The sequence below is a fragment of the Lithobates pipiens genome, unplaced genomic scaffold, assembly GCF_037356315.1.
Source record: "Lithobates pipiens isolate NorthernLeopardFrog02 unplaced genomic scaffold, aLitPip1_a1.2 Scaffold_27, whole genome shotgun sequence".
Classification (NCBI taxonomy): Eukaryota; Metazoa; Chordata; class Amphibia; order Anura; family Ranidae; genus Lithobates; species Lithobates pipiens.
Window position 1 is genome coordinate 16,611,883 of NW_027507788.1, and position 27,809 is coordinate 16,639,691.

General features: G+C 46.5%; 1 protein-coding gene across 1 annotated transcript in view; it reads right to left on the minus strand.

The window, feature by feature from the left end:
• Positions 1-1,504: 1,504 nt before the first annotated feature.
• Positions 1,505-27,809, minus strand: part of LOC143933582 (phospholipase A2 inhibitor and Ly6/PLAUR domain-containing protein-like) — a 32,849-nt gene continuing 6,544 nt past the window's right edge. The window contains exons 2-5 of the mRNA XM_077456529.1: positions 22,364-22,482; positions 11,809-11,944; positions 6,880-7,020; positions 1,505-4,124 (exon numbers count right to left, since the gene is read on the minus strand). Coding sequence (XP_077312655.1) covers positions 3,931-4,124; positions 6,880-7,020; positions 11,809-11,944; positions 22,364-22,482 — 590 coding nt within the window. The 3' untranslated portion in view covers positions 1,505-3,930. The remainder of the gene's footprint in view (positions 4,125-6,879; positions 7,021-11,808; positions 11,945-22,363; positions 22,483-27,809) is intronic.

Sequence of the window (27,809 nt, forward strand, 5' to 3'; positions counted from 1 at the left end):
AGCAGAATATATTTTGGGGTGCAATTCCACATATAACTATGGCATGTGTGAGCAATATATCATTTAGTGACAACATTTTGTAAACTTTTTTTTTTTGTGTCATTATTCAATCACTTGGGACAAAAAAATAAAAATATTCAGTGGGCTCAACATGCCCCTCAGGATTTCCTTGGGGTGTCTACTTTCCAAAATGGGGTCATTTGGGGGGGGGGGGGGTTGCACTGCCCTGCCATTTTAGCATCTCAAGAAATGAGATAGGCAGTCATAAATTAAAAGCTGTGTAAATTCCAGAAAATGTACTCTAGTTTGTAGACGCTATAACTTTTGCGCAAACCAATAAATATACGCTGACATTTTTTTTTACTAAAGACATGTGGCTGAATAAATTTTGGCCTAAATGTATGACTAAAATTGAGTTTATTCGATTTTTCTTATAACAAAAAGTAGAAAATATATTTTTTTCTCAAAATTGTCGGTCTTTTTCCATTTATATTGCAAAAAAAAAAAAAATCACAGAGGCAATCAAATACCATCAAAAGAAAGCTCTATTTGTGGGAAGAAAAGGACGCAAATTTCGTTTGGGCACAACATTGCATGACCGCGCAATTACCAGTTAAAGCAGTGCAGTGCGAAATTGTAAAAAGACCTCTGGTCCTTAGGCTGAAAATTGGTCCGGGGCTGAAGTGGTTAAAAAAAAAATATATTTTTTTTTCAGATTTTTTGCAACATTTTAATGCAGTTTTGTTTTTCAGGGTAGCCCTCCACTTTAAGACAACAAGGGTGCTACAAATGGTAAAAATTAAGGGGGAAAAAAAATAAACTAAAAAAAAAAAAAAAACCAATTCAAGTGTGTTGGTGTGAGGAGGGCCGGAAATTGATAATTTTTAAACAAAAAAAGGTATTTTAAGCTTCAGCCCCGGTAGATTTGGCTGCTGAATGACCGGGCCATTTTTTTGCTATTCGCACTGCGTCGCTTTAACTGACAATCGCGCGGTCGTGTGACGTTGCACCCAAACAAAATTTACGTCCTTATTTTCCCACAAGTTGCGCTTTCTTTTGGTGGTATTTGATCATCTCTGCGGTTTGAATTTTTTGCGCTATAAACAAAAAAAGAGCGACAATTTTGAAAAAAAACACAATAGTTTGAACTTTTTGCTATAATAAATATCCCCATTTTTTTTTTTTTAAAGCAAATTTTTTATCAGTTTAGAACGAAATTTATTCTTCTACATATTTTTGGTAATACAAATCCTAATAAGTGTAAATTGATTGGTTTGCGCAAAAGTTATAGCGTCTACAAAATAGGGGATAGATTTGTTGCATTTGTATTATTATTTTTTATTACTAGTAATGGTGGTGATCAGCGATTTTTATTGTGACTGCGACATTATGGCGGACACATCGTACAATTTTGACACATTTTAGGGACCATTGGCATTTATACAGCGATCAAACATAAGAGGATACCCCATAATTGAGACTTTCAAATGCCACCAACACTGTGTTACAAAGAAAAGATTTTATTAAACAATTCCAAATGAACAGATGATCAATTATAAAAGACGTATGCCGTCACAAAATATATACAGCAAACATGACAAGAAAACAAAAATGACAATAAAACACAATTAAAGCGTTGGATGAAAAAAATGACACAAATTCTCTCCAATGGTTGATGTACCCGACGCGTTTCCGTTTTTTTACACCTTCATCGGGGTTGGAGAATAGAATATACTCAAATGTGTTTTAGCTCAATTGGAGCGATTCCATATCAAGAGCATAGAGAGACAAATAAAGAGGAGTAGATGTCAGCCCAAAGTACACTGTCGGCTTGATACGTTCCCACCTCGGTATAATACCTGATGTATGGCAGCGGCTAGATTTCAGCTGTAAGCTGACTGATGTATTCACCAGTGTGTGCTTTAAAGGGCACTGAGGACAGGAGCTAGCCAGAGCCTCAAATGAAGCTACTACGATAGCGGGTATCCTCCAATAGTCCTTGATAGGGATGACCCGAACACCCCCCATTCGGTTTGCAGCAGAACATGCAAACAGGCCAAAAATGTGTTCGAACACCCGAACACCATTATAATCCATGGGACACAAACATGAATAATCAAAAGCGCTAAATTTTAAAGGCTTATATGCATGGTATTGTCATAAAAAGTGTTTGGGGACCGGATTCCTGCCCCAGGGGACATGTATCAATGCAAAAAAAAGTTTTAAAAATGCAAAAAAAAGTTTTAAAAATGGGCGTTTTTTCAGAAGTAGTGATTTTAATAATGCTTAAAGTGAAACAATAAAAGTGTAATATTCCTTTAAATTTCATACCTGGGGGGTGTCTATAGTATGCCTGTAAATTGGCGCAGACGGGGACCCCCACGGCCTTTTTTTTTTATTTTGTCAAAGGGGTTCCCCTTAAAATCCATTCCAGACCAAAAGGGCCTGGTATGAAATTTGGGGGGACCCCCACACATTTTTTATTTTTTTACATTTCGGTTCGAGGTTCCCCTGTAGGGAAATCCCCATGCCGTTTTTACATTTTGGTTCGAGGTTCCCCTGTGGGGAAATCCTCATGCCGTTTTTTTCAATAATGATCTGATGTGTATTCTCGGGCCGACAATTTATTATAGCTGCGAGTAGTTTTAAATGACTTTTTTTCCTTTAGAAATGTCATTTTGCTGTCAGACAATTCTAAGCACAGGAAACATGCGCCCCTTTACAGGAATACTATAGACACCCCCCAGGTACGAAATTCACTTTAAGCATTATTAAAAACACTGCTCCTGAAAAAACTGCCATTTTTAAAAACATTTTTTGTATTGATACATGTCCCCTGGAGCAGGACCCGGGTCCCCAAACACTTTTTATGACAATAACTTGCATATTAGCTTTTAAAATTAGCACTTTTGATTGCTCCCTTTTAAAGGGTGTTCCACGCCTTTCGAATTTGCCGCGAACACCCTAAATTGTTCGCTGTCCAGCGAACAGGGGGACAGCCAATGTTCGAGTCTAACTCATGTTCCCGAACATAAAGCCCATCCCTAGTCCTTGACTTCCTGTGGCCTGTAACAGCGGTATCCATATGTGGAACGTCACCTCTGTGTGTCTGCGCCTCCTTTTTTTTTTTATACAGCGATCAGTGCTATAAAAATGCATTGATTACTGTAAAAATGTTGCTGGCAGTGAAGGGGTTAACAATAGGGGGCGATCAAGGGGTTAACCGTGTTCCCTGCTACGTGTTTTAACTGAAGGGGGGGATGGGACTTGCTAGGGGAAGAGATAGATTGGTGTTCATACTCGGTGTGAACACATGATCTGTCTCTTCTACCCTCAGAGAAGCGGGATCTCTGCGTTTACACACAGAGATCCCGGGTTCTCGCCGTGTCACGAGCGATCGCGGGAGCCCGGTGGTCATCGCGACCGCCGGCCACTCGCATCGGATCCGGGGAGAGGGGGGGCGAACAGCGGACACGCGCTCCCCTAGTGGCCACATAAAGAGGCAACATAACATGACGCCGATTTGCGCAGCTGAGCCATACTGCGGCGGCTGGTGGGCAAAAAAACTGAAAAAAAAAATATTCAAAAGATTAGTGGCATAGGGATCAGCCGTAGGGGCTAAATAGGATGGAGCTTTTCATATACAGAACATGGGTAGATCACTGTGATACGGCTTCTTTGGTTATGTTATTTTTTTTTCAGAGTTCAAAATAAAGATTTTACTAAAATTGTAAAAAAAAAAAAAGAAAAAAAAATGCAATTTATAAATATGAACCTTAATATAATAATTACATCAAATCAATCAAAAACATCTATGGATTGCATGTACATTGAGCCCAACTAATTATGAATTGGGATCTTGTAAAATTAATATACGTACACACTATATAGAGTATATATGCTCCTCAACTAATGGACATATGTTAAAGATCAGATCAATAACTTGAGCAAAGAAAGACAGATCAAAGCTGGGAGGTAGAAGCCTTTTGGGAGACCTGTACTTCCACTGGTGCAGGTAAACCTAATGTCGGTCGACATTCCTTGAATATTGTAAGATTGGCTGCCGAGATCACAAATGCTTTTTGTGGCACAACCACGAGCTGCATGTGCTACTGACTGGGATCCTGTAAAAATAAATACATCAACAGTTTAGAAAATTTACGTTTTATAAACCAAATAAAAATGCAGTTCTGGCTATTATCAACAGACCCCTCACAGCTCAGAGCTGAATTGTACGGAACACTCTTCTGAAAAAAAAAACTCTTTCGGCCTCTGACACCAAGGAGCAGTGCCGGGACAAGGTCATCCAGCGCCCAGGGCAAAGACACCAAATTGCGCCCTCCTTTCCCTTAGGGTTAGGGTGAGGGTGCCCCCTACCCTTGCAATAAACCATTGCGCCAGGGGCATCCGCCCCCTCCTGCCCACCCCTTGTTCCCCGGCCCTGCCAAGGAGTACTCAATGACGGTTGCTGGACAGTTGACGGTTGCCGGACGGTTGACGGTTGCCTAAAGGGAGCTCTAATGCCCCGTACACACGCTCGGATTTTCCGACCACAAATGTTGGATGTGTTCTTGTCGGCGGACAGTCTGACCGTGTGTACGCTCCATCGAACATTTGTTGTCGGAATTTCCGCCAACAAATCTTGGCTAGCAGGTTCTCAAATTTCCCGCCATCAAATTTTTGTTATCGGACTTTCCCGATCGTGTGTGCACAAGTCCTTCGGAACAAAAGTCCACGCATGCTCGGAATCAAGTACGAGCCGGAAGCGCTCGGTCTTGTAAAACTAGCGCTCGTAATGGAGATATCACGTGACTATTGAACTCCCTTTTTATCGGCTCGCCGTACGTCTTGTACGTCACTACGTTCGTAATTGTTGGCCAACATTTTGTGTGTACGCAAGACATGTTGGAACCGACAACCTTCGAACAAAATTCCACGGTTTTGGTGTCGGAAAGTCCGATCGTGTAAGGGGTTAGGGTTAGGGTTAGGGTTTAGGGGTTAGGGTTAGGGTGAGGGTGAGGGTTAGGGTGAGGGTTAAGGTTAGGGTTAGGGTGAGGGTTAGGGTTAGGTTTAGGGTTAGGTTTAGGGTTAGGGTTTCTCCTAGAAGAACAAGGTTAGGACTTAGGGATTAGAATAGGGACCTCCCCCAAAGGTCAAAGGTTATTAACCCCTAATAATGCCTTGTACACACGGTCGGACATTCCGACAACAAAATCCGTCTGATTTTGTCCTAATCTGGTGTTGCATACACACGGTCGGACAAAGTTGTCGGAAAATCCAATAGTTCGGAACGTGATGACATTACGACGGAACTACTTTGAGGCTAGTAATTTGATTTGAGCATGTGTGGCACTTCCTCCAATCGGAATTCTCTACAAACGATCGGAAAAAGTCAGATTGGATTTTTTTGTTTGGAAAATTTGAGATCCGATAGAGCCCACACACGGTCGGATTTTCCGATAATATAATCCGATCGGACCTTTTCCGTCGGAATTTCCGACCCTGTGTACAAGGCATAAGACTAAACTCCAGGCAAACAGCTAAATACACAGAAGAAACGCATATATGGGAGTGTCACCAGGCAGGAGCCCCCCCCCCCCCCCCCGCTCTGCTTTATGCCCTGTACACGCGACCGTATTTCCCGTCGGAATAAACTCTGAAGGTTTTTCTGACGGAGTTCCGTTGAAACTGTCTTGCGTACACATGATCACACCGAATCCGACCGCCAAGAACGCGGTGACGTACAACGGGACTAGAAAAAGGAAGTTCAATAGCCAGTAGCCAATAGCCTCCGTCTCGTACTTGCTTCAGAGCATGCGTCGTTTTTGGTCCCTCTGAACAGCATACAGACGAGCGGTTTTCCCGATAGGAATTGGTTCCGTCGGAAATATTAAGAACATGTTTATTTTTCTAGGTCCTGCAGAATTTTCAAAAAAAAAAAAAAGTCAGATGAAGCATACACACGATCGGAATATACGATGAAAAGCTCCCGTCTGACTTTTTTCGTTGGACATTCCGCCCGTGTGTACGCGGCATTAGGATCCAACGAATCACATTACTGAGAATTTAAACAAGAATTGTGGGCAGTAGCGTAGCTACAGGGGTCCCAGGGGTTGCAATTGCAACTTGCCCCATGGTCCAGGGACTTGTGCGGCTCCCCTTTAGACCTAAATAAGAGGGGCGGCTGTCGCTAAAAGCCTTCTTCTCCTTCCATTCCTCCCACAGGCATTTAGCGGCCACAGGAGGAAAATGGAGGAGATCGGTTCCTCCTCATGCCTCTGCCAATGAAATGGTCCCGCATGTAATGTAATAAAGAGCCCTGAGACAGGTGTAAAGGGCCCTGGGCCTGGAGGGAAGTGCCCTGGCCTGGGGTCAGGGGGGCCCTGCATAATTTCTTGCACCAGGGCTAGGGGAAGGTTCTAGTTACACCTCTGATTTGGGGCATTTAGTTTAGGTTTTTTTTTTTTTAATCGAATGAGGTGATTAGCTAGAGTTCTTGTTTGGGGGCTAATAAATGACCAGAATTCAGTTTTTATCCAATTAAATTTTTTTTTTAATTTACTGTTACCCTGTTTCCCCGAAAATAAGACCTAGCGTGATTGTCGGTGATGTCTGCAATATAAGCCCTACCCTTTTCCCCCCGAAAATAAGCCCTACCCTGAAAATAAGACCTATAAGGACTTTAACTAGGGCTTATTTGGGGGGTAGGGCTTATATTTCAGCCATCACCGACAATCACGCTAGGTCTTATTTTCGGGGGGAAACAGGGTAGCAGTGTGCAATTAATATCTCTAAAAATGAATAAATGAATACATGCATACATACACAAATAAAAAATTTTTTAGGGGGGCAAATACTAGCCCTCTCTATATTATTTACCTGTTATTTTTACTGTCTGGAGAAGACACATGTTCTCACCCCCTGTGCATTTCATGGTATCGGAAGTGTAACACCAATCAGAGTTTTCAACTTTGCAGGATCGACATGTCAACCCATTGGACGCCGAGCTGTCCACTGGTACTATGGGAAAGAGGGTACAGGAATAAAAGTTCATGACATTAAAAGGAACCTATATTTTACTACTACACATACATTCTTTCCACCAATTTTCCTCTTTATACCAATGTAGCACATATGTGCAACGGTACATGCAGGGGCGGACTGACCATTGGACCACTCGGGCATTGCCCGAGGGCCCCATGCCACTAGGGGGCCCCATCAGGGTTGCCAGCCTCAGTAAAACCAGGGACAGTATGTAAAAAATGGTGTAAAAAAAAAAGACAACAGTAACGTTAGCCCAATTTTTTTTTTATATTGTGAAAGATAATGTTACACAGAGTAAATTGATACCCAACATGTCACACTTCAAAATTGCGCCCGCTCGTGGAATGGCGACAAACTTTTACCCTTAAAAATCTCCATAGGCGACATTTAAAAAATTCTACAGGTTGCATGTTTTGAGTTACAGAGGGGGTCTAGTGCTAGAATTATTGCTCTCGCTCTACTGATCGCGGCAATACCTCACGTGTGTGGTTTTAACACCATTTTCATATGCGGGGCGCTACTCACGTATGCGCTTCGCTTCTGCACGCGAGCTCGGTGGGACGGGGCGCATTTAAAAAAAATGTTTTTTCTTATTTATTTTACCTTTTATTTTATATTTTTACACTTATTTTTTTAAATTGTGTCACTTTTATTCCTATTACAAGGAATGTAAACATCCCTTGTAATAGAAAAAAAACATGACAGGACCTCCTAAATATGAGATCTGGGGGTCAAAAAGACGTCACTTCTCATATTTAGAGTAAAATGCAATAACATTCTTTTTAAAAAATGTTACTTAAAAAAATTATTTTAAAAAAATGGACCTTTAAGAGCTATGGTATGGTGACGCTTTGACGTCTCTTCCACCCTGCAATGTCATGGAGATGGGTGAGGGCCATCTTCCCCTCACAAGGAAGGCACAACTTTCGATCGCCTCCGCTGCTGCCGACGGCTCTGGTAAGCGGCGGAGGGCACCGGAACATGGCGTCGCTGATTAAAAAATGATCTTGTGGCGAATATGCCACAGAGACCACTTTTATCTTGAAGCGGAACGCCAGCCGAACAAGAGGATACCGGAGTTAGAGCTTCAAAGTAAGGACGTACAGTGCCTTGGGAAAGTATTCGGCCCCCTTGAACTTTTCAACCCTTTGCCACATTTCAGGCTTCAAACATAAAGATATAAAATTTTAATTTTTTGTGAAGAATCACCAACAAGTGGGACACGATTGTGAAGTGGAACGAAATCTATTGGATATTTTAAACTTTTTTAGCAAAAAAAAAAACTGAAAAGTGGTGCGTGCAAAATTATTCGGCCCCTTTACTTTCAGTGCAGCAAACTCACTCCAGAAGTTCAGCGAGGATCTCTGAATGATCCAATGTTGTCCTAAATGACTGATGGTGATAAATAGAATCCACCTGTGTGTAATCAAGTCTCTGTATAAATGCACCTGCTCTGTGATAGTCTCAGGGTTCTGTTGAAAGCGCAGAGAGCATCATGAAGACCAAGGAACACACCAGGCAGGTCCATAATACTGTTGTGGAGAAGTTTAAAGCCGGATTTGGAAACAAAAAGATTTCCCAAGCTTTAAACATCCCAAGGAGCACTGTGCAAGTGATCATTTTGAAATGGAAGGAGTATCAGACCACTGCAAATCTACCAAGACCTGGCCGTCCCTCTAAACTTTCAGCTCAGACAAGGAGAAGACTGATCAGAGATGCAGCCAAGAGGCCCATGATCACTCTGGATGAACTGCAAAGAACTACAGCTGAGGTGGGAGAGTCTGTCCATAGGACAACAATCAGTCGTACACTGCACAAATCTGACCTTTATGGAAGAGAGGCAAGAAGAAAGCCATTTCTCAAAGATATCCATAAAAAGTCTCGTCTAAAGTTTGCCACAAGCCACCTGGGAGACACACCAAACATGTGGAAGAAGGTGCTCTGGTCAGATGAAACCAAAATCGAACTTTTTGCCCACAATGCAAAACGATATGTTTGGCGTAAAAGCAACACAGCTCATCACCCTCAACACACCATCCCCACTGTCACACATGGTGGTGGCAGCATCATGGTTTGGGCCTGCTTTTCTTCAGCAGGGACAGGGAAGATGGTTAAAATTGAGGGGAAGATGGATGCAGCCAAATACAGGACCATTCTGGGTGAAAACCTGTTGGAGTCTGCAAAAGACCTGAAACTGGGACGGAGATTTATCTTCCAACAAGACAATGATCCCAAACATACAGCAAAATCTACAAAGGAATGGTTCACAAATAAACGTATCCAGGTGTTAGAATGGCCAAGTCAAAGTCCAGACCTGAATCCAATCGAGAATCTGTGGAAAGAGCTGAAAACTGCTGTTCACAAACGCTCTCCATCCAACCTCACTGAGCTCGAGCTGTTTTGCAAGGAAGATTGGGCAAGAATTTCAGTCTCTCGATGTGCAAAACTGATAGAGACATACCCCAAGCGACTCGCAGCTGTAATCACAGCAAAAGGCGGCTCTACAAAGTATTAATGCAAGGGGGGCGAATAATTTTGCACGCCCCACTTTTCATTTTTTTATTAGTTAAAAAAGTTTCAAAAATCCAATAGATTTCATTCCACTTCACAATTGTGTCCCACTTGTTGGTGATTCTTCATAAAAAATAAAAATTTTATATCTTTATGTTTGAAGCCTGAAATGTGGCAAAAGGTTGAAAAGTTCAAGGGGGCCGAATACTTTCGCAAGGCACTGTGTATCGGCGTGCGGTGGTCCGGAAGTGGTTAAGATGGCCATACCCTCAATTCCTGGGAACCGGACCATTCCAGCCATGGATGGACCTGCCGACATCATGCAGCTTGCTAAATTTTGGTTGAGAAATCGTAGGAGTAGAAAAAAAAAAAGTTGACCGAATTGTGACTACGATCAGCTGCGGGTGTCAGAATGCAATTACTAGAGCCCACACACAATCGGATTTTATGACAATATAATCCGATCGGACCTTTTCCGTCGGAATTTCCAACCGTGTGTAGAGGGCATACTTCATGCATAACAAGGAATTAACCCCATGAGCACATAAAAAAAAAAAAAAAAAAACATTTTAGGCACCCGCATACAGTCAGGAAGTCAGAAGTCTAAAAAAAGAAATCAAATGCAGAAACCACATCTAATGCCCCGTACACACGATCAGAAATTCTGCCAGCAAAAGTCGGAGGTGAGCTTTTGGTCAGAAATTCCGACCGTGCGTAGGCTCCATCGGACTTTTGTCCAGCCAGCAAAAGATTGAGAGCAGGTTCTCTATTTTTTCGGTCCTATCCGAAAATGCGTTCGTCTGTATGCAATTCGAACACACAAAAAAATCACGCATGCTCGGAAACAGTTTGACGCATGCTCGGAAGCATTGGACTTCATTTTCTCAGCTCGTCGTAGTGTTGTATGTTACCGCGTTCTTGACGGTCGAAAGTTCAGAGAACTTTTGTGTGACCCGTGTGTATGCAAAGCCAAGCTTGAGCAGAATTCTGTCGGAAAAACCATCCAGGTTTTTTCTGACTGAATTTTTGATCGTGTGCACGGGGCATAAGGACTGGTAAGCTGCAATCAGGAGCGGATTGACCATTTGGCCACTTGGGCACTGCTCGAGGGCCCCAGGCCATTAGGGGGCCCCATCAGGGTTGGCAACCTCAGTAAAACCAGGGACAGTATGTAAAAATCTGTGTTTTTTCTTTTTTTTACATCTGTCTCTGAAACGTTCCTTACCGACATCCTTTTGGTCTAAAAATCCCGAGATTATAGCTGCCCCACTTCTCCAGTACCTTCTCAGCCAATAGAAACATATCTGTGTATACTGTGTGATTGTATACTGTGGGTGTGTATACTGTGTGGCCCCATAATCTCTGATTGCCTTGGGGCCCTATAATCTCCTATTGCCCGGGGGCCCCATAATCTCCTACTGCCCGGGGGCCCCATGAGTTGTCAGTCCGCCCCTAGCTGCAATATATTACATTTTTGTTCTTGGGTTTAGATATTACTCATAACATAGAGGGAAGGGTTTTTGTAGTCCATACCGAGAACCAGGAACAATGTAATTGGTAGTACAGGCAAAAGGAAAAGAAGTGGTGAAAGGAAGCACTTGTGGGGTTAGCCATTCATTGTTATTTAATTCATTGGTTGAGATCAGAGTTAGCCCTTGTACACACGGTCAGAGATTCCGACAACCAAATCCGTCGGATTTTGCCTGTCGGATCTTGCCCGACCGATCTTGTCCGAAACTGTTGCATACACACGGTCGGACAAAGTTGTCGCAAAATCCGATCTTTCAGAACGTGATGACGTAATTTCGTTACGATGGGACTACGTTCAGGCTGGTAGCCAATAGCTTTGATGTAGGAATTTGATCTGAGCATGCGTGGCACTTTGTCCAATCGGAATTCTCTACACATGATCGGAGTATGTCCGATCGGAGCATTTTGACGGAAAATATTTCCGGCAAGTTGGAAAATTTGGTCCGACGGATATTCCGACGGAAACAGTCCGATGCAGTCCACACACAGTCGGAATATCCAACAAAACGCTCCGATAGGACACATTCCGACGGAATCTCCGACCGTGTGTACAAGGGCTAACTGGGATTGAGTTGTCCTTTACCCACACCTGTGATAAAGGCGTCCATTTTTCCCTTCTCTAAAAGAGAGGTATGTGTCACATGACTTCATTTTATTTACTTTTGTACTTTTATGGCAAAATGCCAGCTATGTCGTTAGTAGGAAGCAGAGAGAGTCACTTACAGGAAGGTAAAGTTGGCGTGCAGTCATCAGTACCACAACACGATGTAGCCATCTTCCCTTTCTCTCCATTAGGGAGGCTGACACTTCCCTTCAAGTCACACTGTTTTTGAGGTACACATGATTGGAGATAAAGGTTCTGCAATAAAAATAGGCAAGTTTTAAAGTGTATCTAAACCCAACAACTTTTTCTTTTCAATGTTTTAGATCAGTGGATCCCAATCTGCTGCCAAAGGGCCGGATGTGGCGCTTTGGTTGCCTTCACCTGGCCCTTGGAGGCACTATTCCTCCCACTGACATTAAAGTGAACATTTACCCATAACAACTTGATAAAAAATAATGTTCTTTAGCAAGGATCATACATTTCACATGAATAATTATACTTTTAGAATTAGTGTGTGCTGTAAATCGCCCCCCAGCATTGCTCCTGTTTCTTTTGCTTCCTGCCATTTTGCTAAAGCCTAGAGCCCCTGAGCTGCAGTAAATCTATAGGATGTCAACAGATCGGCCTCTACATTTTTGGCACAGTCTCAAACCATAGAGAGCAACTGAGCATGTGCAGAGCAGGGTGAGACAGTGTTACTGGATTTTAAACAGTATAGGCATGTATTTTTAATGTTTAACATAGCTATACCTGCAAAAGGGGCCAGCCTGAAGTGATCTAGCAGGACTTCATTTTATGACTAAAGCTTCACTTTAAAAATGGAGCGTAATTCTTCCCACTGACATTAACGATGGGGTACTATTCCTCCCAATGACATTACCGATGGGCATTTTTCTTCCCACTGACACCAATGACAGGGCGCTATTTCTCTCTCTGACCCCAATGACAGGGCACTATTTCTCTCTCTGACCCCAATGACAGGGCACTATTTCTCTCTCTGACCCCAGTGACAGAGCACTATTTCTCTCTCTGATCCCAATGATGGGGCACTATTTCTCCCTCTGACCCCAATGACAGGGCACTATTTCTCTCTCTGATCCCAATGATGGGGCACTATTCCTCCCTCTGACCCCAATGACAGGGCACTATTTCTCTCTCTGACCCCAGTGACAGAGCACTATTCCTCTCTCTGATCCCAATGATGGGGCACTATTCCTCCCTCTGACCCCAATGACCAGGCACTATTCCTCTTTCTGGTAGACATGGGCGCCGTCAATAGATTTGTTTCGCTCTGTTCCGTTTCGATTCGTATTAAAATTAATTCGTACTTTGTATTTCGTGTCCGAAATTCTGTTTCGTTTCGTACGAAATACGAATTGTCGTTAGGTTCGTTAACGTGTACGAACGTTCTTTACGATGAATTTAAAGGCAAAAATATACCTCAATATGACAGTCGATGCTGATGGAAGTTTGGTTTTTATCCGAAATACGAAATTCCGTTGAAGAATTTCCTATCCGAAATATGAAGTTTCATTAGATGAGAAAGAGAGAAGCGGATTGTCTGCCATGCACCGCTGGTCCAGTTTGCGCCTGCTCTTCCTGGGGCTGCTTATTATGAGGGGCTCCCACCATCCCTGTGCTATGCTGACTTCCTCCTGGGGCTGCTTATTATGAGGGGCTCCCACCATCCCTGTGTTATGCTGACTTCCTCCTGGGGCTGCTTATTATGAGGGGCTCCCACCATCCCTGTGCTGTGCTGACTTCCTCCTGGGGCTGCTTATTATGAGGGGCTCCCACCATCCCTGTGCTGTGCTGACTTCCTCCTGGGGCTGCTTATTATGAGGGGCTCCCACCATCCCTGTGCTATGCTGATTTCTTCCGGGTGCTGTACCTCAACTGTGCATATTATGAGGGGCTCCCACCATCCCTGTGCTATGCTGATTTCTTCGGGGTGCTGTACCTCTGCTGTGCATATTATGAGGGGCTCCCACCATCCCTGTGCTGACATAAGCATAATGACGACAACTGATCCGAAATCCGAAATTCGTAAACAAAAGTTCGTATTGCGTACAGAATTCGGACGCACGGCAATTCGTATTTCGGATCCTCCTGAACGTACGAATTTTGGGAAATGAATCGCACATGTCTACTTTCTGGCACTAATGATGGGGGCATTGTTCATTCCCACCAACACCAGGACATTTTCTACTCCCCCCTGGCCACAGTCCAGCACCTCTAAAGTCTGAGGATTAGTAAACTGGCCCTTTGTTTAGAAAGTTTGGTGACCCCTGTTTTGGAGTGGGGTGTGGTGTTACAACCCCTGTCAGGATTTACTGCTCCATTAGAAAAATTTCCCTCCACATCCTGGCGTGGGGACAACTCCTTTTTTTGGCAGAGCTGAGTAACAGCCACACCTATCATCACAAGTGTGATCACATAGACATGTACTGCAGAGACAAGGGGGCACGAGGGGGCACGTCCAGCTCGCTTTGTCACATTACTGAGTTTAAGTTCCAGTTCAAAGTCACAGAGACAGATATTTAATCAGATGGATATTGCGCTAACAACTTCCATTTTTATTGTCTTGCCTCTACTTTCCTATAAGATCGATATCACAGTGTGACTAAATATGGCTGCTCAGTCCAGTAGGCACCAGAGTTAGACAACAGTGTCCCGTGGACTCTAAAAGATCTGATGAAATAGGATGCCTCTATGTCTCATAACTACTAAGTCTTTATGGATGCTTATGTAGCGGCGGGCTCCTGAAGAGCACCCACTATGTTTTTCAAAGTTAAAACTTTGCCCAGACTATAGTTTAGTTTGGGCCTATTTGTCTAAAATAGACTTTTGTGTCAGTCTGACTGGGCTGTGAAATGTTCAGCCTGGCCACAGGGGGGCGCTGCTCTCTGGTGGCAGGCGTGGAACTATGGTCTAGTCAGGCGTTTGGTTACTCTTTTTCAGAGTCAGGTCAGTGGGAGTGGCCCTCCCGCTGTGCCCTCTGGGAGAGGGTATTTAAGACACGGACGTCACGTGGTTTGGGGTTCCGGTCCAGTATGATGTGCTGACTACTTGGTCCTGGTCCTCCTGACCAGCCCCCAGGAAGGCTATGGCCTGGGGTGCGGATCCACCCGACTTTAATGCCTCGGGGCTGGCTAGCCCAAGGCAGGGAAACTAAAGCAGGATTCTGAGGTGGTTGGGTGCTGTCTCCGGGTCGGGAGAGACCTATTGAACTTCAAGCATTCCAGGGGAGGACTCTTTAGAAGAACACCACATGTGAGTTTGGTTTTCTTAACCACTTGCCTACTGGACACTTAAACACCCCTCCTGCCCAGACCAATTTTCAGCTTTCGGTGATCTCACACTTTGAATGACTCCAGTCATGCAACACTAATGAATTTTTTGTCCTTTTTTTCCCACAAATAGAGCTTTCTTTTGGTGGTATTGGATCACCTCTGGGTTTTTTATTTTTTGTGCTATAAATGAAAAAATAACGAAAATTTGGAAAAAAAACACATTTTTCTTTGTTTCTGTGATAAAATTTTGCAAATTATAAATTTTTCTTCATAAATTTTGGCCACAATTTATACTGCTACATATCTTTGGTAAAAATAACCCACATTAGTGGATATTATTTGGTCTTTGTGAAAGTTAGAGAGTCTACAAGCTGTGGTGCGAATCATACAAAATTGATCACATCTGATGTACTGGTGGCCTATCTCATTTCTTGTGACCCAAACAAGCCAGGAAAGTACAAATACCCCCCAAATTACCCATTTTTTTTTAAAGTAGACATTCCAAGGTATTTAGTAAGAGGAATGGTGAGCTTTTTGATGTTGTCATTTTTTTCCCACAATTCTTTGCAAAATGAAGATTTTTTATTTTATTTTAATTTTTTTCCACAAAATTGTCATTGTAATAGGTTATTTCTCTCACGTGGCATGTGTATACTACTACACAGCCTGGCCACATAGAGAGGCCCATCATGCAGGGAGCGCCATCATGTGTTCTAGGAGCATAAATTACACATCTAACTTGTTGACTACCTATTACACTTTTGAAGGCCCTGGAGCACCAGGACAATGAGACGTGACACTGATGACAGATGGCACTGATACGTGGCACTGATACATGGCACTGATGACAGATGCCACTAATACGTGGCACTGATGACACGTGATACTGACAGATGGCACTAATATGTAGCACTGATGACAGATGGCACTTATACGTGGCACTGATGACATTTGACCCTCCCTTCTAGATTGTAAGCTCTAACGAGCGGGGCCCTCTCATCCCTCCTGTATTGATTTGTATTGTAATTGTACTGTCTAACCTCATGTTGTAAAGTGCTGCGTAAACTTTTGGCACTATATAAGTCAAGGAAAGCCCGGAGCGAAAATAAATAAAATGAAGAAATAGCGTAGGGCTGGGCATGACAGTGTTAACAGGGTGCAGAAGTGCGAGGGCTTGCATGATTGGAGTAGCTTGGGGAGGAGGGGATAGGAGAGTAAAAAGGAGCTGGCCCCTCCCCCAGGTATCAGTTCAGCGTACAGGAGCAAGCTTGGAGGAGCCTTGCTGCGGTCTGGGCAGGATGGCCAGGATGGCGGCGGGACGAGAGAGGGGGGCCGGTCGAGGTGAGCGGGCGACATGTTCAGGAGTCCACGCGTACTGGCAGACCAGTGCCGCTGGAGCCCCTCTCACAGGACTTTCCCCATGGACAACAACAGGCCGGATGGATGCTGCTCCCGGTACACACGGATGGGGGATCCTAACCCCCCCCTGCCGGCACTCGGCGACGGGGGGGGGGCTCCGGGAACAGTGCGGTGAACAGCGGTGTGGCAGCCCTCGGTTCGGCTCTCCAGGAGCACGTGGGCTCCGCCGCTGGTGGGGAGGCGGCGGGGGGCGGAGCTTTGGTGGAGAACATGGCCGGCTTCCTTTCGCTCTCCAGAGGCCGACACGGGGGGACACGCCCCCCCCTGCCCGCGGTGCACACGGATGGGGGATCCTTACCCCCCCTACGGCATTCGGCGACGGGGGGGCTCCGGGGACGGTGGGGTGAACAGCGCTTTGGTGGAGAGCTTGGCCGGTGGCCTTTCGCTCTCCGGATGCCGACACGTGGGTTGCACAGCCCCCCCCCCCACAACGACCAGTGGTAGGCGGGCGATCTGGGGACATGGACAGTTTTTGCACCCCCCCCACTGCAGCGAGAGGAACACGCGGGCTCCCTCAACCCCCCTGGCAGTGAGTCGGCAGGGAAGGCGGAGCTCGGCACCGACAAATTTCATAGACTACTGAATCCTGCTGCGGACATCAGGCCTGCATTGCCCCGGCCGGTGGCTCTCTACGCACTGTTCAGTGGTATCTGCGGAAGGGGACAGGTAAGGGGACAGAGGTGCCCCCCCCATCACTCGGACATGCCCAGGCACAGCAATGGAGTTCCAGTGGGTGGATCCGGCGCGAGAAGGCGGAGGCAGCAGCCGCGCAGATCCTCGGTATCCTAGGATGCTTCCCCAGGAGGGCTGGCGATCGCTGGGGGTAGGACAGTTGGAGCAGCATTCAAAGGGGAGGCATGGTCGGAAGAGGAGGAAGAGCCCCAGAGACGATCGGCGGGATCTTCGGCTGGTGGGACTCGCACCAGGCTGCTGGGTAAATCCTTTCACAATTTTTCTATTTCTTGGCAGGCTGTGGGTTAGCAGGGGGGATCGGTGTGGGTGGGCCCAGGCCACGCATAAGGGAAAGGACACGCGGTCAGGTTTGCGTGGGGGTTTTTCCCCAGTTTCTTTTGGCCCACATTCACGCCAGTGCCAGGATGGATACAGGAGTATGGGTGTTTCCGGGTAGATGGCACGGGTGGCCCATCAGTAGTCTGGTTTACGTAGAGGGGGTGAACAGGGCTGGAGGCGGCTAGTGCACAGGTGGCTGGAGGGTTTAGCTGCCTCTGACCTAAGAGGCAGGGTAGGTGCTGGTGCAGGGACCCAAAAAGCGCACCTTCTAACGGGTTCTGGGGTCAGCTGTGGAAGGTGGGGACTGGGGCACTGTGTACCTGGAGGCTTTGGACATGTGGCAAGACAGCTGGGGTCCGGCGAAAAGGGAACATGGTGAGGGAATGCGGCGGTACGGAAGGAGCGTGAGGAATTTTCCCTGCTTAGTACTGGCTTTAGCTATTAGGGTGCAGTTTACCCCCGGACGGGGGCGGGGGTCCACATGGGAAGGATTGGAGGGCCAGGCCCCTCGGGGGTGTGGAGGTCTTGCCCTGCCTGGGGGGACTGTAGTGGGTGGGGCCCAGAGGAGGTATGGGGGCCCCTTACTACCTGTGTAAAAGATGGTGGGTCTGTGCCCATCTGAGTTTGGGTGCCCCTTTCTGGCTGGGGTGGGTCTGGTAAATAAAAAAATAAGAAAAATTAAATAAAATAAAATAAAAAGGGGGCAGTGAGCATCTAGACGGGTTGAGGGCGTGGGGGGCCCCAGGAAATATATGTAGGGCCGGACCTATTGGAGGCGGGGTGGTCCGATCCTCTTGGTACGAATGGGTCTCCTTTTCTATCTGGGAAATAACACGGTGGGTTGTGCGCATCCGAGTTGGGGTGGACCTTCCTAACTGGGAAAAGTAGTGGGTGTGACTGCTTTGAGGCGTGGGGGTTTCCTTTCTAACAGTAATAAACCGGTGGGTTGCGGCTAGTCTGCGGTATGGGGGGCCCCTTCCTGATTGGAAAAGGATGGGGGGTTGGGGCCCACCAGTGGCATGGGTTCTGTCTTTTCCTTCTTAACTTGGGAAAATAGGGGGGGTTGGGCCCAGCGGAGGTATGGGTGCCCCTTCTGAGTTGAGGAAGATGGTGGGTTGGACACATTGGGGGTACGGGTGTCCCTGCTTCCCTGGGAAGTGCTGGAACGGTGGATGTCAGGGGGGGACTGGGGCCCATCGGAGGTATGGTTGTCCCTTCCGGATGGTGGGGAAGCTGGTGGTTGGGGCCCATCGGAGGGATGGGTGTCCCTTCCTGCCTGTGGGAAGAGATGTTGGTTGGGCCCATCGGTGGTTGGGTGTCCCTTCATCACTGGGGAAATGTTGGTGGGGCCCATCGGAGTCATGGGTGGCCCTTCCTAATGGTGGAGAAATGTGGTTGGGGCCCATCGGAATTATGGGTGGCCTCTCCTAACGCTGGAAAAATGTTGGTGGGGGCCCATCGAAGGTATGGGTGTCCCTTTCTAAGTGTTGAAAATGTTGGTTGGGCCCATCGGAGGTATGGGGGGTCCCTTCCTGACATTACAGTGGTGACATTGGGGCATCAAGTGTCCGGTGAGTACGTACATAGTTCATTTTACTATCGCGTTGGTAACATGGAGGTGTGAAGTAAATATTTGGTAAGTACGTAAGTGGTGAATTTTACGGTAGCGAGGGTGTCGTCGGGGTATCGGTAAGTATTTGGTGAGTGGTTATTGATATAAGCACGGATATGTAGGACTGCATAGATTTTAGGGCGTTAGGCGAGGTGGGTTTAGTGGTTAGGTATGGACTGTTATTAGGTAGGTTGGTGATGACGGAAATGCAGGTATGGGTATGTGACCGGCAGGACGAGCTGTTAGGCTTTCTCCGTGGGCCAGTGGAGGGGGGTTCCATTCACATTCGTGAAGTACGCCGGTGGGATACATAAGGTGTATCGACGGTATGGCTACCAGTTGTGCTGGCCCCGGAGCATGGGGTGAGTATGTTGGGGTTCTGTCGTGCGTTGATACGTAGACATCATGAAAGGGGGTATGGATTACCATAGGTTTGCAGTCTAATGTCAGCTGGGGGTTGGGCTGTTCGGTTCTGTCCTTTGGGGTTGAGAGATTTGTAGTCCTCATTTGGGGTGCTGTCCACCTCTCGGGGGTGGGAGTGTCATGGCATAAGCTTGGTTTGGCTTGCGTTGGGTAGGTATCCTGGGAATGGGGCCACGGTGGCGCAGCAACCAGGAGGTTTCTTTGTCCCGTATGCCGGGGTTGGATCCCTGTAAGTTGGGTTAGGCGGGCCACAAAGGCAATTAGTCACGGTACTTTACTTCATCCTTTCGGGGTTTTGGCAGGCATGTCTGTCATTGGTGCTTCAAGCAGCGTTGTAACAGTGGGGCCCAAGGGAGGGTCTGGTTCGGTGCGGGGGTTTTTTGCGGATCCTGAGGCGGTGGGTTGTGTGTTTTTTCTGCAAAATCGCAGGTTTGCTGGTACTTCATTGCAAGACCAGCACTAAAAGGGGATCGACTCTCTCGTTGCGCCAGGACACGGAGCACACTGTGTCGTTTTTGGATTTGCCGGAATTCATTTATGTATTATTTATTTATTTAATTTTAGCAAATTTGGTTTGGTGGGTTTTATCAGTAAGGAAGTTTCCTTGTTCCCGAGGGAAGGTTTCTCTCTGTAGTTTCCGTTCGGGCAGACAGGTTCGGCGCTTGGGTTAGCTCTTCTGGGAGGTCCAGGAGGGGGAAAAGCTCAGTAGGGGCGCAAATGGGAATGGTGAGCCCAAAGGTGGGGAGGGGGTCTCTGTTGCTACGTCGGGACGGTTGCACTACGTCCAGATTTCTAGGCAGTTTCGGCTATAAAAATTACGGGTGTTAGGTGTCGAGACAAAACATGAACAAACAGGAACATAATTGTGGTGGAGAATTCAGTATGTAGGCGGCCCGGTGTGACTAAAAGGGGGGCCGCTGGGAACTGGGTGTCACACGTCGGTAGTAATCATGTGCGCTTAAAGTCTATTTGGGACGGGACGAGGGTTATGAAGGTGGATTCGGGCACATCCGCAGGGCTTTCTTGGGGGACATTGGCGGTGGGCCCTACATCATTGGTCGGTCGATTTGGTGATGGGCCGATCGGTAGAGGGTATGAGAATAGCTTCATACGAAGTTCATGGGGAGGTCAGCTGATGCTGGGTTTGGAATGGCAAGGTTGGTCAGTGGGCCGCTAGAGGTGCGGTCAAGGTGACGGAGTAACCCCCATGCTGGGGGGTCCCATATGTGGACTCAGGGTTTTCCGGCATAATATAGAAATAGTTGGGGTTGGAGGGGCACCCAAGGGTAAGGTTTTCCCCTTGTGCGCTGTGGCGGGTGTTGGTCTTTGCAGGTGAATGAAGAAACCTCGGACAAGGAGAGTCCAGGACCCATGGTGGTATGGTTCCCGATGGTGGTATTCCAGCTAACGGTGGTTTAACTGGAATTTGGTTAACGGTGCACTGCGGTCAGTTGGTCGTCTCCGAGCCAGTATGTCGGCGAGAGGCCTATTATCAGATTTAAAAGGTACCGCAGTGCATTACTATTATTAAACAGATGGTATGTGGAGTGCCTGCAAAGACCAATGCAAATATCAGATGTGCGTCGCTTTAACTGACAATTGCGCGGTCGTGCGATGTGTCTCCCAAACAAAATTGACGTCCTTTTTTTCCCACAAATAGAGCTTTCTTTTGGTGGTATTTGATCACCCCTGCGGTTTTTATTTTTTGCGCTATAAACAAAAATAGAGCGACAATTTTGAAAAAAACTCATTATTTTTTACTTTTTGTTATAATAAATATCCCCCAAAAATATATAAAAAAAAAATTTTTTCCCTCAGTTTAGGCCGATACGTATTCTTCTACATATTTTTGGTAAAAAAAATCGCAATAAGCGATTATTGATTGGTTTGCGCAAAAGTTATAGCGTTTATAAAATAGGGATAGTTTTATAGCATTTTTATTAATAATTTTTTATTATTTTTTTTTTTTTACTAGTAATGGCGGCGATCAGCGATTTTTATTGTGACTGCAACATTGTGGGGGACCCATCGGACATTTTTGACACATTTTTGGGACCATTGTCATTTATACAATAATCACTGCTATATAAATGCAGTGATTCCTGTGTAAATGACACTGGCAGTGAAGGGGTTAACCAGTGGGTGGCAGTGTAGGGGTTAAGTGTTCCTAGGGGTGTGTTACTAACTGTGGGGGGGGTTGGGCTTTCATTTAGTGAACACTGATCTCTGCTCCAATCACATGGAGCAGAGATCAACGTCACTAGTTGCTAGGCAGAATGGAGAAATGTTGTTTACAACGGCATTTCTTCATTCGGCCGCTCCGTGAGACGATCGCGGGGATGCCCGCGGTGATTGAGTCCGCGGGTCCCGCGACTGGACTCACGGAGGTCCCGACCAGCGCGGGAGCGCGCCGCCGGCGGCGCGCTCCCGATGGCAGGGCGGCAAATTTAAAGGGACGTACATGTACGCCCATTTGCCTGCCCGTGCCATTCTGTCGACGTACATCGTCGTGCGCTGGTCGGCAAGTGGTTAATAAAGGGGCTGCTACGGCCAAGGTTTACTCCAACCTGGTGTGGTCTCTATTAATAGGAAGAATGGTAAAGGGGCTGTAGCAAGCATTGGTCAGGCAGTATGTAAGCACAGTACATCTGTTACACAATAGTCATGTATTATAATAATAATAATAATAATAATAATAAATAATAATATGAACAATAGTGCATTTTCCCCAAACAAAAATGATGTTTTAACGTGTAACTGCACCTTAACTTTTTACAGCATTTCCAATAGAAAAAGCATACCATTGTAACAGTGGAATAGGACTATAATGCAAAGGAAAAAAAAAAAATACCCTGTAAAACTCAAATTCACACCCAAAAGTTAACGACAATTAATTTTTTTAATAAAAAAACTTACCGCTCCCTTTGCTCTCATTGCAGTATAACCACACGTATAGCCAGAAGCACAAGGTAGACTCACTCCGGAGCTACATGAGGTTGTTGTAGACATACAGTGCATACAATTGAGAGATAAGCCTAAACAGGGAGAAAAAAAAAACCAAATCACACCACATATGGAGTATCAGTTGATGCAGCAATATTATAATTTACTGAATAGAGAGACGGGTTGATCAAAGTACATTCATAACAGTTGTCTACTTTTCTTCAGCTACACATTAACCACTTCAATACCGGGGGGCACTTAAACACCTTCCTGCCCAGACCAATTTTGAGCTTTCAGCGCTGTCGCACTTTGAATGACAATTGCGCGGTCGTGCTACACTTTACCCAAATGAAATTTTTATCATTTTTTTTCCCACAAATAGAGCTTTCTTTTGGTGGTATTTGATCACCTCTACGGTTTTTATTTTTTGCGCTACAAATAAAAAAATACCGAAAATTTTGAAAAAAAAAATGTTTTTTTTTGTTTCAGTTTCAAAACTTTGTAAATAAGTACGTTTTCTCCTTCACTGATGGGCACTGATGGGGCTACACTGATGGGCACTGATAAGGCGGCACTGATGGGCACCAATGTGGCACCAATGAAGTGGCACTGATATGTGGCACTGATAGGCGGCACTGATGGGCGACACGGATGGGCGACACGGATGGGCGACACGGATGGGCGACACGGACGGACACTGATAGGTGGCACAAATTGGCACTGATAGCTGGCACGGATTGGCATGGATGAGCGGCACAGATGGGCATGGATAGGCGGCACAGATGGGCATGGATAGGCGGCACAGATGGGCATGGGTGGGCATGAATAGGCGGCACAGGTGGGCACCGATAGGCGGCATAGGTGGGCACTGATAGGCGGCACAGGTGGGCACTGATAGGCGGCACAGGTGGGCACTCATAGGCGGCACAGGTGGGCACTCATAGGCGGCATTGGTGTTATACTATAGTAATGGATGCCAATCAGTGCCAAACAATAATGCATGCCAATCAGTGATTGTGGGCACTAATTGGCATCCATTATGGGCACTGATTGGCACCCATTGTGCTGACTGGCATCCCTGGTGGTCTAGGGAGGATTACCTTTTCCCTGGTGGTCTGGTGGCGTCCCTGGTGGTCCAGTGTGGGCATCCTCCCCCTGTCAGAGGAGCAGCCGATCGGCTCTCCTCTACTCGCGTCTCACAGACGCGAGTGAGGGAAAGCCGATCACCGGCTCTTCCCATTTACACTGTGATCAGCCATGATTGGACACGGCTGATCACGTGGTAAAGAGTCTCCGTCGGAGACTCTTTACCGAGATCGTAGTTGCCGGGTGTCAGACTGACACCCCGCAACAACGATCGCCGCGATGCGCGCCCCCGGGGGCGCGCAGCGGCTCATAATCCTGATCACGTCATATGACGTCCGGTCAGGATTATGCAACCACTTTGCCGCCGTCAATTGCCTATAGGGCGGGCGGCAAGTGGTTAAATGTAGGGATTTGTTCCTCCATACAAAAACCTCCTTTGTAAGCCCTTTGTAAGTGGTGGATACTGACAGTCCAATATATACTAATGCCGCGTACACACGATCGGAATTCCGGCCAGAAAAACACCGGATGAGAGCTTTTCATCGGAAAATGCGACCGTGTGTAGGCTCCATCGGAATCTAGCTGTCCGAATTTCCGCCAGCCAAAAATTGATAGCATGTTCTCAATTTTCCAGACGGAAAAACTTTCTATCGGTAATTCCGATAGTGTGTATGCAATTCCGTCCCACCAAAAATCACGCATGCTCAGATTCAACTATGAGACAGAAGCTACCCTGTTTCCCCGAAAATAAGACAGTGTCTTATATTAATTTTTGCTTCCAAAGATGTGCTAGGTCTTATTTTCAGGGGATGTCTTATTTTTCCATGAAGATGAATAGGGTACACATTTATTGATTCTGCCCCCTTCTGATCATCCTGTGCCATTTTGATCCCCCCCCCCCTCAAATCCACCCTGTGTAATTTTAAGTGAGTCCCCCTCCACCCACCTATGTGCCAGTGGATTATTTAGTCTCTCCCCCCCCCATCTTCACCAGACATCCCCCACCCTTTACCAGACATCCCCCCCCCCACCTCAGTCACCCCTGTGTGTCTGTGGAGGCCAGATTCCACACAATGTGCCCGACTCCTGCCCAGCGCGACTCACTGTCTAATTGTGAGTCAGCCAGACTCCGTCAGGGCAGAGCAAGCAGCAGGCGGCAGAAGGTGACAGCTTGTGCTGGCGGCAGGACGGGCTCTCTGATGACGGGTGACGTCACTCGTCATTCAGAGAGCCAGCCGCAGCTCACTGATTTAAAGAGACTTCGCACCTACCTGCCTGAACAGCTCCGGCTGAGCTGCTGGCCAATCAGTGAGCTGCGTGGCAGTGCCCACCGCTATGGTCCAGAAGAGTCAGACGCCTTATGGTAGCTTTAGGGGCCTTTTTATCGGGGGATGTCTTATTATCGGGGGATGCCTTATTATCGGGGGATGCCTTATATTTCTGCGAGAGGGAAACCTGGTGGGAGGTCTTACTTTCGGAAGATGTCTTACTTTCGGGGAAACAGGGTATTGGCTACTGGGTATTGAACTTCCTTTTTCTAGTCCCGTCGTACATGTTGTACGTCACCGTGTTCTAAACGATCGGAATTTGGTGTGAACATGTGTAGGCAAGACAACTTGAGCCGAATTCCATCAGAATTCCGTCGTGAGAACCATCAGAGCTTTTCCCGAAGAGAATTCTGATCCTGTGCACGCGGCATTACAGCTAACAAACCCTTATGCGCCGTACATACAAGCGGAATTTCCGACAGAAAAAGTCAGACGGGAGCTTTTCATCATTTATTCCGACTGTGTGTATGCCCCATCGGACTTTTTACATCGAAAATTCTTACAGACCTCGAAAGAGAACATATTCTATATTTTTCCATGAACCAATTCCTATCGGGAAAACCGCTCGTCTGTATGCTGTTCCGACGGACCAAAAACGACGCATGTTCTGAAGCAAGTACGAGACGGAGGCTATTGGCTACTGGCTATTGAACTTTCGTTTTCTAGTCCCGTCGTAACGTGTTGTACATCACTTTGGTGTGACCGTGTGTATGCAAGACAGTTGAGCTTGAGCGTAATTCCGTCGGAACTCCGTCTGAAAAAACCTTCAGTGTTTATTCCGACGGCAAAACCGGTCGTGTGTACGCGGCATTACTTGTCATCAGAAAGTTGGACCCGACTTTGACAGAACAAGCAAACAATGGTGTCTTATTCGTAGACCTTCCTTTTCGGGAGAGGTCCTAGGGAAGTTTCCCACTGTGAAAAGGTTGCATGCATGGTTTGAGGCTTGCGGGCTGAAGCCTGGGCCTGATGGGTATCAGTCCCCCCCTGTAAACCGGCAGTGTTCCTGGAGGCCTAGTGGACCTAAGATGATTTTCTTCTAGAGCCATCACTTTGATGGCGGCAGTCTCAAATCCCACCATTGCTGTGACAATTGCACTCCCAACTACCGAGGGAGAACAATTCCCAGAGCCAACAGATTGAGAGTGATCGTCACTGGGGCCGGTTAACTCCACACATAACTGTTTACACGCGCAAACAAAAGTGGCGTCCACCATGTGTGTAAATGGAAACGCACATCAGTCACAGTATCTGCACTGAGAACAAAAAAGAAAAAAATACACTAGAATGGCACTTTTCCCAATTCTAGAATCAGCTTGACTCCTTCGTGTCCACTCTATAGCCGAAAGATGGCTACAGCACAGGCCTTAATTCCTGGGAGGGCATCCATGTAATTCCTCCTGTGCATGAGCTGCCTGTGCGCCTTGTAATCAGTGAGTCAATGAGACTCGGCTCATCATAAATCGGAGTAAGGGGCCAGCTGTCAGCCAATGACACCCATCAATACTCATCAGTGCCACCTATCAGTGCCCATCCATATCACGATCAGTGCCACTGATTAGTGCCACGATCAGTGCCCAGCTGTCAGCCAATGACACCCATCAATGCTCATCGGTGCCACTTATCAGTGCCCTTCAGTGCCACCTATTAGTGCCCATCAGTACCACCGATCAGTGCCCCCGATCAGTGCCACTGATCAGTGCCACCTATCAGTGCCCATCCATACCACCGATCAGTGCCACTGATTAGTGCCATGATCACTGCCCAGCTGTCAGCCAATGACACCCATCAATGCTCATCGGTGCCACTTATCAGTGCCCTTCAGTGCCATCTATCAGTGCCCATCAGTACTACTGAACAGTGCCCCAATCAGTGCCACCGATCAGTGCCACCTATCAGTGCCCATCCATACCACCGATCAGTGCCACTAATTAGTGTCACGATCAGTGCCCAGCTGTGAACCAATGACACCCATCAATGCTCATCAGTGCCCTTCAGTGCCACCTATCAGTGCCCATCAGTGCCACCCGTCAGTGCCACTCATCAGTGCCACCTATCAGTGCCCATCCATACCACAATCAGTGCTACTGATTAGTGCCAAGCTGTCAGCCAATGACACCCATCAATGCTCATCGGTGCCACTTATCAGTGCCCTTCAGTGCCACCTATCAGTGCCCATCAGTACCACCGATCAGTGCCCCCAATCAGTGCCACTGATCAGTGCCACCTATCAGTGCCCATCCATACCACCGATCAGTGCCACTGATTAGTGTCATGATCACTGCCCAGCTGTCAGCCGATGACACCCATCAATGCTCATCGGTGTCACTTATCAGTGCCCTTCAGTGCCATCTATCAGTGCCCATCAGTACCACCGATCAGTGCCACGATCAGTGCCCAGCTGTGAGCCAATGACACCCATCAATGCTCATCAGTGCCCTTCAGTGCCACCTATCAGTGCCCATCAGTGCCACCCGTCAGTGCCACTCATCAGTGCCACCTATCAATTCCCACCAGTGTCGCCTCATCAGCACACATTAATGAAGGAGAAAAATTACCTGTTTTGCAAAATTGTATAACAAACTATGAAAACTGTTTCTTTTTTTCCCAAAACTTTTGGTCTTTTTTTGTTTGTTTAAAAAACAAAAATCTGTGGTGATTAAATACCACCAAAAAAAGCTCTATTTGTGTGAAAAAAAATGTAATATGGGTACAGTGTAGCATGACCGCGCAAGGCCCGGCAGCGCTGAAAGCTGAAAATTTGCCTGGGCATTAACGGGGTTTAATTGCCCAGTAGGCAAGTGGTTAAAGACTGCGAAATATCATTTGATTAAAGAAAAAACTGTAAAAAAACTTTGTTTACAGAAAGAGATATTACAAAATAGACAAACTAGGCAACAGTACACTAAACAGGATTAAAAGTGAAAAGTACTTAACAAGGTTTTCCAGGATTTTGTTTCCTGTGTAGCATCCAATTGGCCTCATAATGGTCTGATCTGGTGTTT